Consider the following 14,219-nt stretch of genomic DNA (forward strand, 5'->3'; position numbering starts at 1 on the left):
ACTACTGAAGCCTGCATGCCTAGAGCCCATGCTCCGCAACAAGAGAAGCCACTACAATGAGAAGCCCCCGCACTGCAAAAAGGTGTAGCCCCCGCTCACCACAAGTAGAGGAAGCCCGTGTGCAGCAACGGAGACCCAACGCAGCCAAAAATAAATAAATAAATGAAATTAAAACAAACAAATTAACGTTGACCCCTATCTCACACCCGTCACAAACCTAAATTCTAGAAGGAGTGTAGACATAATTTGGAAAAGCAAAACATTGAAACTTCCAGAGGATAACTTAGGAGAATATCGTCATGCCCTTGAGGCCAGGGGATGACTTCTAAAGCAGGACACGAAAAGCACAAATAATAAAGGGAACAATTGATGAATTGGATTTCATTAAGAACTTCTGCTCATTAAGACACCATTAAGAGAGTGAGGGCAAACCACACAGTGGGAGAAGAAATATGCAGTATATACATTCAACAAAGGACTCGTATTCAGAGTATATAAAGAATTCCACAAATCAATAAGAAAAATGAAACACAATTTTAAAAGGGAGAGAGAGGAGCAAAAGATTTTTTTTTTTTATTAATTAATTAATTTATTTATTTATTTATTTTTGCTGTGTTGGGTCTTCGTTGCTGTGCGAGGGCTTTCTCCAGTTGCGGCAAGTGGGGGCCACTCCTCATCGCGGCGCGCGGGCCCCTCACTATCGCGGCCTCTCCGGCTGCGGAGCACAGGCTCCAAATGCGCAGGCTCAGTAGTTGTGGCTCACGGGCCCAGCCGCTCCGCGGCATGTGGGATCCTCCCAGACCAGGGCTCGAACCCATGTCCCCCGCATTGGCAGGCAGATCCTCAACCACTGCGCCACCTGGGAAGCCCAAGATTTTTAAAAGGCACTTCATTGAAGAGAATATACACATGGCTCCAAAAAAATATTTTAAAAAGGACTTAGCGCCATCAGTCATCAGAGAAATGCAAATTAAAACTACAGTAGGGTACTACTGGGGTTCTGGTAAAGTTCTATTTCATAGGTGGTGGTTTCATAGGAAAAACTTCACTGAGTTGTGCATAAGGATTTGTGCACGCCTCTCTGTATATTATACTTCAATTAAAATGTTTCCTTAAAAAAAGTGAGATTTTAGAAATATGTCAACCAAATGCAACGCGTGGATCCTGTTTGGACCTTGCTTCACACAAGCCAACCATTAAAAAAGAATATGTGAGACAGCTGGGGGAATGTGAAGACTAACTGCATATTTGATGATAATTAAGGGATTACTAAGGTTTTTAGGTATGATGACAGCATTGTGGCAATGTTTTCAAAAAGAGTTCTTATCTTTTAGCACTACATACTGAAGTATAAATACATATATTATAAATAAAATAATAGCTTGGATTTACTTCAAAATAATCAGAAGAGGGAGGATGGATGAAATGGGAATCTCTGTACTATTCTAGCTTTGTGTATGTTTAAAATCTTGCATAATAAAACCTTTTTTTTTTTTTAAAGCTATGGCATAGCCAAGGTTTTATGCTTTGGGGCTATTTATGACTCCTCTCTTCTACCCCTCTGCAACCTAACCAAGTAATATTATGTAGTGACGATGGAAACCAGAAACATTGAACGCTTAGGCTACAGGGACCTCAGAAGTCATCTAGGCCATTTCCTCATTGCCAAGCAGAATATCTGAAACAGAGGAGAGCCCACACCACGTCTGCTGCACAGACTGGCATAGGAGACATAGTGTGACTACTCTCAGAGAAGCAGTTAAAAAAGAAACTTTACTAGGGACCTGGATATGGCAGAGCAATCATTTACCCACATTCTTTGGGGCACATGCCAATGTAAGGTCTCTAAGCAGATTGGCTGCCCTCCCTACAAGAGTAAACTCTCAACAGAAGCTCTGGTAGCCTCCCCAAGCTGGCCCTTCCTGTCCTACCACTGGATGCTATGCATATGCTGTCTGACCTCATCTCAGTTAAGATATCTATCTTCCTTTGCCAGCTGACCTGGCTGGAGCTGTTAAAGGAGTAAAGCAATGAAGTATGAATTCCTGTATAAATCAAGGCTGGTTCTTTCTTATTCCGGGATCCTAGACTAGTACAGGCTTACACGGTTTAGAAACCCTCACTAGATAGACATAAGTAGTTGCAAAAACAAGCTGGCTGGGGCCTCCTGACTTAATGCGTCTCCCAAGAAGCCCTCTAGGTTTGGAGCGTTCCCGCTTGGAAAGGAAATTAAACTCATTCATTCCTTCTGGCCCTCATTCACTATTTTAAGATGAAGTCGTTTAAATGGATAAACAAATCTCCAGGTTACACCTAGTTTTAGTGTGCTATCCCTTCTAGGCAAAACGCTGCATTTCAACAAGGACTTATTGGAGAAATGAACTCTATCCTTGATAAGGAGCTTTCAGGCACTCTCAGTGGTAGCTTCTGGAGGGAGGAAAACCTTTTACTGGCCCTCACGTACTCACTTATCTACCACTAATTAGGCCGATGAGACGACTAGGGCTTCAAAGGTGAGGGACCAAGGTTTCATGTACACAAAAAGGGCAAAGTTGAAAAATCAATTTATAGGACTTGTTTATTTCTTCTTTTGGCCCCTTTAAACAAAGGGTACTTTTCAGACCGATACCAGTTCTGAAGCCTGTGCATCCAGCTCTCCCATACACCAGTTATGTGACCTCAAGTTTTCTGTACCTCAGTTTACCAACTGTAAAATGGGGGTAATAATAGTACATACCTCATAAGGTTGATGAGAAGGCTGAAATAGTACAATGCATGTAGAGCACTTAAAACAAAGGCTGGTTAGTGTTAACTCTTCGTATTTTTTGATTATTACGGAAGCCCTGCCGTGGACACGTGCCATCACAGGAAAGAAAGGATAAGAATGGAAAGAGTGGACACTAGGAAACAAAAGGAAAAGAGCGGTGTTGTTGAAACTCTGTGGCTAAACCTTACAAACACACCTATTTCTAGCTATTTTTATAACATATGTCAGTAATTCAGGGATAGAGAAAAAGATACTCTGAGATAAAGGGTCAGAGGTATAGCAAGAAAGTGGACATCCTTGTATTTCAGATATGTATATAGAAAGGGTACTCTTATGTGAAGATACAAACCCCATTAGTATTAAAAGGGACCAGCAAGTCCCAAAACCCTGTTGGTCTTGATTTAGCCAAGGACCGCTCCACAAGCCACAAAAAGAAGCTAAGAGCTACTGTTTTGCTCTTTTGTTGTCAATGACTGGCATTCACGAATTCATTAAGCTTTTTTTTTTTTTTTTTTTTTTTTTTTTTTTGGCTGCCTTGGGTCTTCGTTGCTGCGCACGGGCTTTCTCTAGTTGTGACGAGCGGGGGCTACTCTTCGCTGCGGTGCACGGGCTTCTCATCGCAGTGGCTTCTCTCCTTGCAGAGCACGGGCTCTAGGCGCCCGGGCTTCAGTAGTTCCGAGGCATGTGGGATCTTCCCGGTCCAGGAGTCGAAGACGTGTCCCCTGCCTTGGCAGGCAGATTCTTAGCCACTGTGCCACCAGGGAAGTCCCTCTTTTTTTTTTTTTTCTTTTTTTTTAATTTAGGCTACTATGTCACATTTGCATATACATTTAGTATTATTTAGTAAAGAGCACAATTTTGAAATAAAATTAATTGAAGAAATGCAGGGACCCTTTCAACAGTTTTCTTTTCAACTTTATGAATAATCACCTACTACAGTCTTTAACATTTTTAATTTTTAAAAGTCTAGTCATTAGACCATTACTTCTATATGGGCTGTGTATACCTAATCAGAACACATATTTTCTCATAATAATTAGCATTTGTTTGTTAACAATCATAATTGTGTTTTCCCATTGATTATTATTTACTATTATCATAGTGCCAGAGGGATGAACCGCATATAGGAAGCTGAGAAGGAAGACCGCCCAAAGGGCCTGCTATCCACTGTCCACGGACTCTAGGGGCTATTAATTATTTATCTACTTCTCAAAGTTAATAAATAGGAATGTCTTTTTGCCCTTTATTCCCCAGATGAATTTAACCAAATGAGAGATGGGTGTGTGTGTGTGTGTGTGCAGAATCTGCAGTCAGAGAATACAGGAGGTGCAGGTAATGGGAAAGAAGGAGATGTTTAAAAAGCAAATATATTTAATGTCATCAACTATACACAACACTGCTTCGTCTGGCATTTTTTATTATGATTAATTTTCATGAATATTTTGATTGGTTTTGAGTGTACTTTTAAGAACATGAGTGCTTTAAAAACATGATACTTATTAATACCAAAAAAAGCAAATTCCAAATAACCCTTATTGACACTTAAAAAATACTTACATATAGTTAGAAAATGCAAACACTGAAGAAAAGTATCAAATGGAAAAATAGGAACCTCCCTCCTCAACCACCCCAGTCCTTCCACCCAAAGGTAAACCACTGTTTTATGCTCTTCTATCCTACCAGAAAAAAATGTATGTATATATATTCATTTATTTACCCAAATGAATTACATTATGCACACTTCCGTTATAGGCATTTTTTACTTTATATATCTTGATACTATTTCCATATCAGCACATCGTGATGACCACATTCTTTTTGCTCCTACAAACAGTGCTTCAGTGAATATCTTTGCACACACAGTGAACATCTTTACACACCCATCTTAGTGTTACATGCGTTTTGTTACAGTCAGTGCAGCAAGAACAAGCTACTCCAAGCAGTCTATCCCAGCTGTGTGGTGGGAGAAGAACAATCTAGTTTGCTTGGAGAAAAGGACGGTATTCAGCTTAGAGGACAGTGAATACTTCCACCTGTTCACTTCTGAATATAAGGCTCCTGTCTCTGCACTTAGATCCACCCAGTGTGCCACCCCTTCTCCACTCACAGGAGGACACTAGATTCTTGTGGCATGAGTGGAATGTTTGTAGAAGGGGGAAAATAAGCAAGCGCTGGAGAGACATGTATGGAACAGTGGGTAAAACTGCCAGGTAACTGTGCCCTTCGCTCTACTACATAGGTATTGGAAACTCCCCGTTCATGGAAGACCAATATAAAGACAATATTCAGATTTGTCTGGCTAGAGGTACACAGGAACACAGTTGAGTGGCAGAGTTGGGGTTAATAAGTGACTAGGGTCCACAGCTCAGATATATGAGTAATTATAAAATCTTCTTATATCTTTGAACTTCATTGCCTCAAATCCTTTTTGAAATGATGGAGGATTTAAGTTATATTTTGAAACCTTTCAAGATAGTCTTTTCCCAATGATCTGTTATATTTGATATCTCATTTGACTCACAGATCAATTCTCTGAGGCAGGTAGGCTGGTGCCATTATCCCCACTTCATTCATGAAATGAGTGCAGGGCAGCGAAGTTAAATGACTTGCCCAATGTCAATCAGCTGACTAAGTGTTCTGACTTCAAGAATAGTGCTCTTTCCTGAATTCTCCCAAGTTCACCCAAATCCAACAAGTCCAGCTTCCCAATTTTAGAACCCCAAACAAAGAAAAGCTAGGAATGAAGCTAGAAATGTAAACACAAATATGTCCCTCTCCAGGGATACCTGAGATTCTGAAAACTACCTCTTCAAATAGAAATTTAATAAATTGAATAATATTGATGTTGCTAAGTACCAGGTTGAGACACCGAACTTAAAACTTGACAGAAGAACAACAGTCTCTTCTAGTTTTTTTACAAAGTCTTTTGTGAAAATTTGGTTTCATGTTTTATTATAAACACCTATACTATCTCAGCTTTTTTTATCTAGTAGCTTCTAATTTTTACAGCAAAGACACTGCCGTGGACAGAACTTGTGATTTGTCATTTAGATATCTAACACCAATTTCCTGAGTTGCCTTTTTGTCAGTCAGGAATGTCCTAGATGAGTGTTTTGGAAACTTTTTTGAGAATGGCCCACAGAAGAGATATATTTTACTTTGTAAAGCATAGATATATATCTGTCATTGAAACAGAACTTCCACAAAATAATAATGACCTTTCCTATGGGTGACTGACTTGGATGTTTTCTACTCTTATTCACTTTTCCATTTCATTTTATTAAATTGTAATCATGACCAATACACTGATTTCATGAATCACCCACAATCTAAAAGCACTGGCTTAGACGAACAATACACAGATCCTACCTCAAAGAATTTATACTCTAGTTGGGAGATGCATATGTACATAACTCACAGATATCTTGTAGTTGGAAAGTCTTTAGACATCAATTAGTTCAACTATCTACTCTGTAACATCCCTGAAAGCCTTTGCTTGAATATCTCTAGGACAATAAGTTGCCTCTTATTTGGAACCTAGCACAGGCTTGGTCATATAAAGACTTGTTAAAAGAGCACAGAAACAAGATAAATGAATCAAATACCTGAATATACATTCAATTTTTTTTTTCCCTAAGAGACAGCTTGGACCTTTATTCATAAATGCATCTCAGTTTTTTCCAGGATGAGGGTGAAAAGGGGAAGGCAAATCAGGGGGACAGCAATCTAGAAAGGCTCCTCTCTGATGACTTGAAGAAGGGGTTTTAGCAAGTTAAAAAACATTGCAAGCAGACTTCAATATTGAAAGGCTAAATAAATGATACTCAGAAGGAGGGCAAGGAGGCTGGAAGTCAGGAAAGGCTCCCCCGAGAAGGTGAGAAAGGAGCCAAGTCTTGGATCAGAAGGATGGAGAGAAGGTAGGAGGTATGGTCAGACTCAGAGGAAATGAGCCCAGCACATTTGGGGGACAGCAGTGAAGGGTTCAGAAAGGGGGTAGTAAAAGACAAAGTCAAAGAGAAAGATTGAGGTCAATCTACAGAGAGCAAGATAAACTCTGGATTGTATTCTCTAGGTAATACGGTGTTACTGAACGTTTCTGAGTGTATGTAGAGTGGTATTTCAGAATTATTCATCTGCAATGGACTTGAAACCTGGCTCTAAAAAAATCCAGAGTTCAGACAACAGAGTCTCCAGCTGTATTTTAGTTTAGAGAAAAATGTGTGCACACGTGGACTTCATAAATTCAGAATTCTAGTAACAGCAGTCTCGGTCTCATAAAACACAGACAAGCTGGGGTATATACATTGAGTATAGACACCAGTTGAGACCAGTTTCTTTTGCCTTTCATCCTTTACTTTTGTTCATGAAGTGTAAGCCGTGTCTGTGGCTACCACTAAGTCATTGTTTCCTTTATGAAAGCTACAGACTTTATTCAGAAGCTTGTCCTCAGTACTGCTATGGGCCTCATAAATTATTACAAATGACTCTGCAAAATTTAATTTTGTATAAACAATAACAACGCTTTTAATAAGAAGGCTAAAGTTAACATACAAACAGGGATCTCTGAAGTGTTAACTACCTAGTAATTCAGGCTCCGCTGGATACGGTGGCAGTGCCCTATGAAACTTAGCTAGAACTCAGGTCTCTCTCAGGTGAATAATAAAATTGAATGTGAATCACCTTAAAATTACACCGCCACCTGGAAGCATATTTAAGAGATGAGACTAAAAGCTAAATCTCTGTCAGATCTTGCAATGGTCTTCCTCTCCCGTCCTCTAGCCTGCGGATCAATAAAGCTCAGGATTCTTTAATAATTTCTCATAAGCATTATTTTTTAAATTATTTTTCTAAATTTGAAAAGTAACCAAAGACCTCAAAGTTACTTTGAGCTATAAAATTTGAAATTTCAAAGCTATAAGATGCATTAGGGACTTCCCTGGCGGTCCAGTGGTTGGGACTTCGCCTTCCAATGCAGTGGGTACGGGTTCGATCCCTGGTCGGGGAGCTAAGATCCCACATGCCTCGAGGCCAAAAAAAAACCCACAAAACATAAAACAGAAGCAATATCGTAACAAATTCAGTAAAGACTTTAAAAATGGTCCACATCAAAAAAAAATCTTAAAAAAAGTGGTTGAGAATCTGCCTGCCAATGCAGGGGACACGGGTTTGAGCCCTGGTCTGGGAAGATCCCACATGCTGCGGAGCGACTAGGCCCGTGAGCCACAACTGCTGAGCCTGCGCGTCTGGAGCCTGTACTCCGCAACAAGGGAGGCCGCGATAGTGAGAGGCCCGCGCACCGCAAAGAAGAGTGGCCCCCGCTCGCCGCAACTAGAGAAAGCCCTCGCACAGAAACGAAGACCCAACACAAGTAAAAATAAATAAATAAATAAATTTTATAACATTCAAAAAAAAAAAAAGAATGGAATAATACATACAGCGATATTTAAAAAAAAAAAAAGATGCATTAGTTGAGTCCAAGTTTTTGCACAGGAAAACTTCTTCAGAGAAAGATTGTTTAAATTTCTGAGAAAATGTCTGTACATATCCGTGTATATGCTATCAACCACACACCGGTAAATAATTGTTTGGGGTAATGGAGACTATTCACCAATGATCAAGATTCAGCCCAGCTCTTCCTTGCCCGCATTTCTACAGCCACATAAACGAGTAAATTACAGCGACGCCGAAGCCTCACAGTTCACCTAAACATTTCAAGCCTGGATCTCAAGTTGAGTATGAATTCTCCTTAAGGTGCATGTTTTGGAGGCAACTGCTCGGTCTGTACTACTGCTGCCTAAACTGGGCAGTGACTCAAGAGGCAGCTGGAAGGAGGTGCTGGGCAATAGCTAAAAAAGAGTGAAAGCCCCTTAGCAAAGTCCCGCCTCGCTACACCCACAGTCTTTTTCTGACTCCTTGTCCCCATCAGATATTGCTCTTATCCATTATCCCACCTTCCCGGGGTGAAGCACAGAGTCTCCTAGGCTCATAATCTCAAACCTCCTGGGATAGCCCGGGCACGACAACTGTGTGTGGCACTTGGCTGTGGAAATTCGAGTTTTTCACACTCAAACGAAGAGCTGGTCAGTCCTGGTTACCATTAAGTGAGTTGACAAGGACTGCCACAGCCCTGTGCCTGGGAGTTCTCGTGACAAAACCTCGCCACCTGCTCGACCCCATCCTCGGCCGGGGATGGAAATCTGCAGTCCCTCCGCACGCCTGGCGTTTCTAGGTCACCCTGGGGTCCACACGCACACGCGCACGCGATCGCCGCCCTCCTGTGCACGCCCGGCTTCGGAGGGACGGAACAAACTTACTTCTCGCCGACGCAGCCCAGCCAGGGCGCTGGGGGCGAGACCTAGCCGGCCAGGCCCGAGCTCCGGGGTGGAGCGGGTCGGGTCGGGTCGGGTCGGGGTCGGGGTCGGCCCCCGGCGGCCCGCCGGCCTCCCTCCCCTCGCGCCCAGCCGGCCCCCGGCGCACGTGCCGGGTGACAGGCCCCCTATAGGTTCCATACCTGCCACCGGAAGTGAGTGAGGAGGGCAGTATAGGCATTTCCTGTGACGCGAGCGCCTGGACTCCATTAGGCAGCAGCTGGGGGAAGAATCAACACACCAGGGAGCAGAGCGGAGCGGACCCGAGGACAGAGGCGGCAGCTGCCTCCGCTGCCGCCCGCCGCCGCCGCCGCCACCGCCGGGGCTCAGCCCAGCGGCGGGCCCCACGCCCCCGCAGCCGCCCCGCGGCGCCCCCCGGCCCGACCCCCGGGCCGCGCACCCCGAGCTGCCTCCGGGAGGGGGGGGGGAAAGGGCCCGGATCCTCCTTCTCCCCCTCCTCCTCTCCCTCCTCCTCCCCCTCTTCTCACCCCTTACCCTGACCCCCTCCCCGCCTCCCCGGCCCCCCCTCACCCCGACCCTCTCCCCGGCCCCCGCCTCCCCTCCCCCGCCTCGCCCCACCGGCTTCCCACCACGGCCTCTCTCGGCGAGGAAACTCTGGCCTCCGCTTCCTCCTCCTCCGACTCGGACACCGGCGGAGCCTCCCCGCCCCCGCGGAAGAAACCCCGAGCCTCGGCGGCGGAGGGAGCAGGAGAGCCCGGGGCTTCGGCAGGCAGAGCAGGCCTCTCCCCTCCGTCCTCGTCGTCCTCGTCCTCGTCGTCGTCGTCCTCCTCCTCCTCCTCCGTGGTGGTAGTGGTGGGACTCCCCCCGGCTGCCCCTTCCGCCGCCGCTGCCGTCCCCCACCGAAGTAGCGGCCACAGCCTGGTCAGCGGCAGCATCATGCAGGCCAACGGGGCAGGAGGAGGAGGAGGAGGCGGCGGCGGCGGCGGTGGAGGAGGAGGGGGCGGCGGGGGCCAGGGACAGACCCAGGAACTCGCCTGCCTGTCGGCCCAGAACGGGGAGTCGTCCCCCTCGTCGTCGTCGTCCGCGGGGGACCTGGCCCACGCCAATGGGCTCCTGCCTTCCGCCCCCTCCGCCGCCAGCAACAATAGCAACAGCCTGAATGTCAATAACGGGGTCTCCGGCGGGGCCGCCGCCGCAGCCTCCGCCACCGTTGCAGCTGCCTCCGCCACCACCGCCGCCGCCTCTTCCTTGGCCACCCCAGAACTGGGCAGCAGCCTCAAGAAGAAGAAGCGGCTCTCCCAGTCAGATGAGGATGTCATTAGGCTAATAGGACAGCACTTGAATGGCTTAGGGCTCAAGTAAGTATCCCTTCCAGGCAGCTGGTGTGGACGGACCGAGGGACGGAAGCTGGTGGCAGGGGAGGGCAGGGGGTGGCTGGAAAGAGCTCAGGCAAAGAGAGAATTTACTGCTGGGCCCAGGACACAGGAGGACGCAGCTCAGACAGGCTGACCGGGGAGGAGGAGCCGACCTGCAGCGAAATAAGGGGAAATCAATCAGTCTGACAAATTGTGTGGTTGGGGGTTGGGCAGGGGGCGTAGAAACCAAAAGAGTCACCCCTCCCCATACACCTTCAGAGCGTAATTGTCTGTCAATAAAGACAGATGCGGGAGTGTGTCTCTGTGTGTGTTGGGGGAGGGGTGGATTAGAGCTGGTGGAAATAATGAACCTTGGAGGGTTTGTTTTTCAAGGGTACCTCAGAGGCATCTTTGTGGGACACCTCCCCCCCCCCCGCCCCCAGCCATGACAGACAACCCAGGCAAACTACCAATCAGGAAAGACAATCACTTACAAGTGTTTATGGGAACTGAGGGGCTGGGATAATTTGGAAGGAGGCTGCTGAATAAACCTGATGGGAATAATGGAGTAAGTTACCATGTTGATGTCATTTAAAGGCCCTTGTGTGTGTACAAGAGGCCTGCCAGTAACTTGTCTGAAATCCCACTGTAATACCAAGAAGGCGACTGCCTCTGAAAAAGGGACATCTGATCTGGTGAATCATTTATTTTCAAATACAATTTAGATGACCTTGTGTACCTAAAGTAGGGTGAAGGTAGACGACCTTGGCCCCAAAGCCCCGTTTAGTATACACACAAAGGAAAACCAAGGGGGGTGGAAAGTAGGGTTGGTGGGAGTGCCGTGGAGCTTGATGGAGGATGAAGCAGAACCAGAGAGGAGAAGACTAGAGAACAACATGCAACAGTCAGTTTCCAGCTTCAAAGCATAGATTAAAATAAGCTCTTAGTATTTTTTGGATTTATAGATTTGTTCTGGGGAGAGGGAGAAAGAGCACTTTTTAAAAGTGACATAAGTATTTTGATTCTCAGGCAGATTATTGCACTGTTTTTGCTGAAAAATAAATGGAGCTGAATAAGAAAGCATTGAAACATACACAAATATGTAAGACTGATAAAGATTCTTAGATATCAAAATATCTGATGGAAGAAACCACATGTGGTGAATCGTTTAAGCTCTGAAAGAAATATATCGAAGGAAGATTTCACTTTGTTCCCTAAGGAAAAGCATTTCCTAAATGCTAACAGAACATATTACTGAGACAAGAAGCAAGCTGACAGCAGCAGGAGGAAATAACTCGTGACTGTTTGGAACCTACACCATAGTAAATTTGCTATTTTTAGTATAGAGAGAAAGCGAATGATTTTTTGATGCTGGATTTATTTCAATTTTAAAGATTGACCTATTAGAATTTCTTTGCAAACATAATATCTGAATGTAAGGCTCTTACCTAATACAGGTCATCTCCATCACCTTGTATGTAACAGTTTTTATCTTTCCAAATGTAGTAACGTGGTTAGTATGTAGATCATGGTTTTTCACTTTTTTTAACCGGTTGGTTAGAACACATTTTTAGAAATTTTATACTTCATTAAAGGCATTAAATGGAAAAGGAGGAAGAATTTATTTTGATTCTGGTTTCAAGAACGTTTTTGACTTGACTAGATGTAAACCTAGGTGGCAGTTTAAAAATCAAGTTTGTTTAGCCAAGCACATCAAAGCTATTTATTTCTTTTTCCTTCATCATGAGGTTAGCTTAAGAACTTTTGCAACTGTTTTCATAGACAGTAGTTTATTTGGAAGAGTAAACCCTAAAGTTGGTCAGGTCTTTTTTACACTGTATCTCTCCTGCAGCCAGACTGTTGATCTCCTCATGCAAGAGTCAGGATGTCGTTTAGAACATCCTTCTGCTACCAAATTCCGAAATCATGTCATGGAAGGAGACTGGGATAAGGTAAAGTAGGGCATATAGAGCTGTGTAACTGCTGCTAAAATTGTATATTTGATGTGCATTTTGTGACATTTCTGTTTTTCTCTTATACCAATTTTTGCAGGCAGAAAATGACCTGAATGAACTAAAGCCTTTAGTGCATTCTCCTCATGCTATTGTGGTAAGAGGCGCACTTGAAATCTCTCAAACGTTGTTGGGAATAATTGTGGTAAATACACTTTTGTTCTTAGTTTCACATTTATGCTTATTTTAGTAGGTTATTGATAACTCTAGGTTTCTGCCTCTTATAAAAGATAAGGCCTTAACTTTCAAATAATTAAATTTGTAAACTAAGATGAGTGTTGATGTTTTAAAGTTTGAGTTTTATATTTTTAAAATCATGTTTAGTAAATGTGTCCTTCGAACCTTTGAGTTTATAAATTAAGCTTTTGCTAAATTATGTTGAAAGATCTTTATGCTTTTGGTGCTATTAATAGGAGTTTAATATTTATAGAATCAGGAATAAATTATACTTTTATTATTTAAAATACTGAATGTGCTGGTAAAGAAAACATGTTTGGGTGTATATATGTCCATATAGCCTTAAGTAGCTGACACATTAATTATCTTTTTTTAAAACAAATCTTTGGGAATTGTAGTTAATTCTAAACCAACTCCGTTGGTGTGCTCACCATTTTCCATTCTTGCATTCCAGTTGTGTGAATTGACAGTGTCCAAGTTTGTATAATAGATATCACTCTGGTGGAGGTTTAGTATGCAAATTTGACCATTGGGCTCTGCTTACTGGCCTTATTTCCTGACAAGATCAGTTTAGTAGTTTAATCTGTTAGCCTCTCTCATAAATCTTAATGAATCTTTTTACTAATAGGCTTTAATTCTTCAGTAGATGTTGGTGAGGGAGAGGAGGGGATGAGTTTTTCCGAAGTCCTTGTGATTGGAAACCATGAAGAATCAGCTGCTGGCTGCTGGCTTTTTAACTTCTAGCTGATTCATTTGTTGTCAAAAGCAGTTTCCTGTCTGGTGGGGGAGGGAACGAAGGCAAATAGGAAGTGAAGTAGGGAAATCAGCTGTTTGTTAAATGTTAGTAAATGCCTGTTACATTTTGATTTTTTTTTTAATTGGGTCAAACATTAATCTTTCTGCCTTTGTCTATAGACCTAATAGACTCTCCTGTTTCTGTTTTGGGGTTTTTTTAAAAAAAATCTTAATTACAAGAGTTTTCAAATTCTTAATATAATTGTTTACAAAAATATCCTAGAGAATGGACTTCAGGTGAATTAAAGGAGCAACCAATATGAACAAATATGGATTCAGTTAAATTGACGCTCTAGTGTTTTGTGGGGTTTTTTTTTCCGTAAATACTTAAAATACTAAAATTTTTAACTTACTATCAGGCATCTGATTCAATAGTAACTCATGGAATAATCAATTCCATGGTAAATTTTAAAAATGAAAACACAGAAGTTAAACAGCTGTATTCAAAAGGATTGCAAATTTTCTAGTAATTAAATTTTCCCCAATCCATATGTTTGGGGTTTTTAAAAAAAAAAAAACAATACTTAAGTAAATTTTTATTGGGCAGTTTTTCGTAAATTGTTAGTCCTGACAGAATGGAAGGTGACCCTAATATAAAGACAATTACAAGGCCAAAATAAGAATTGGGTTTCCTTTCCCACTGGACAAGTTAACACTGCTTATATGGTGACAGTAGAGAACTTGCCCATGGACTATTTTAAAATAAGTGTGTGATTTCTTGGAGGATCATTATCCTTTTTTAAGCTTCATCCAAATTATATCTGTAATTTAGCAGTAAAAATTA

General features: G+C 43.0%; 2 protein-coding genes across 7 annotated transcripts in view; one reads left to right on the forward strand and one right to left on the reverse strand.

Moving 5' to 3' along the window:
* The window catches only part of CNIH3 (cornichon family AMPA receptor auxiliary protein 3), a 271,720-nt gene extending 262,248 nt beyond the window's left edge, over nucleotides 1-9,472 (reverse strand). For 2 of the 4 annotated variants that reach the window (XM_036854281.1, XM_036852821.1), the window contains exon 1: nucleotides 9,082-9,271. The gene's annotated coding sequence lies outside the window, so the exon portion shown is untranslated. The other 2 variants (XM_036853588.1, XM_036855156.1) reach the window with 2 other exon arrangements.
* The window catches only part of WDR26 (WD repeat domain 26), a 41,883-nt gene continuing 37,126 nt past the window's right edge, over nucleotides 9,463-14,219 (forward strand). For 2 of the 3 annotated variants that reach the window (XM_036848994.1, XM_036850483.1), the window contains exons 1-3: nucleotides 9,463-10,454; nucleotides 12,304-12,403; nucleotides 12,504-12,608. In XM_036848994.1, the coding sequence (XP_036704889.1) occupies nucleotides 10,033-10,454; nucleotides 12,304-12,403; nucleotides 12,504-12,608 (627 nt within the window). In that variant the 5' untranslated portion in view covers nucleotides 9,463-10,032. The remainder of the gene's footprint in view (nucleotides 10,455-12,303; nucleotides 12,404-12,503; nucleotides 12,609-14,219) is intronic. The other variant, XM_036849650.1, reaches the window with a different exon arrangement.

This window comes from Balaenoptera musculus, chromosome 1, assembly GCF_009873245.2.
Source record: "Balaenoptera musculus isolate JJ_BM4_2016_0621 chromosome 1, mBalMus1.pri.v3, whole genome shotgun sequence".
Taxonomy (NCBI): Eukaryota; Metazoa; Chordata; class Mammalia; order Artiodactyla; family Balaenopteridae; genus Balaenoptera; species Balaenoptera musculus.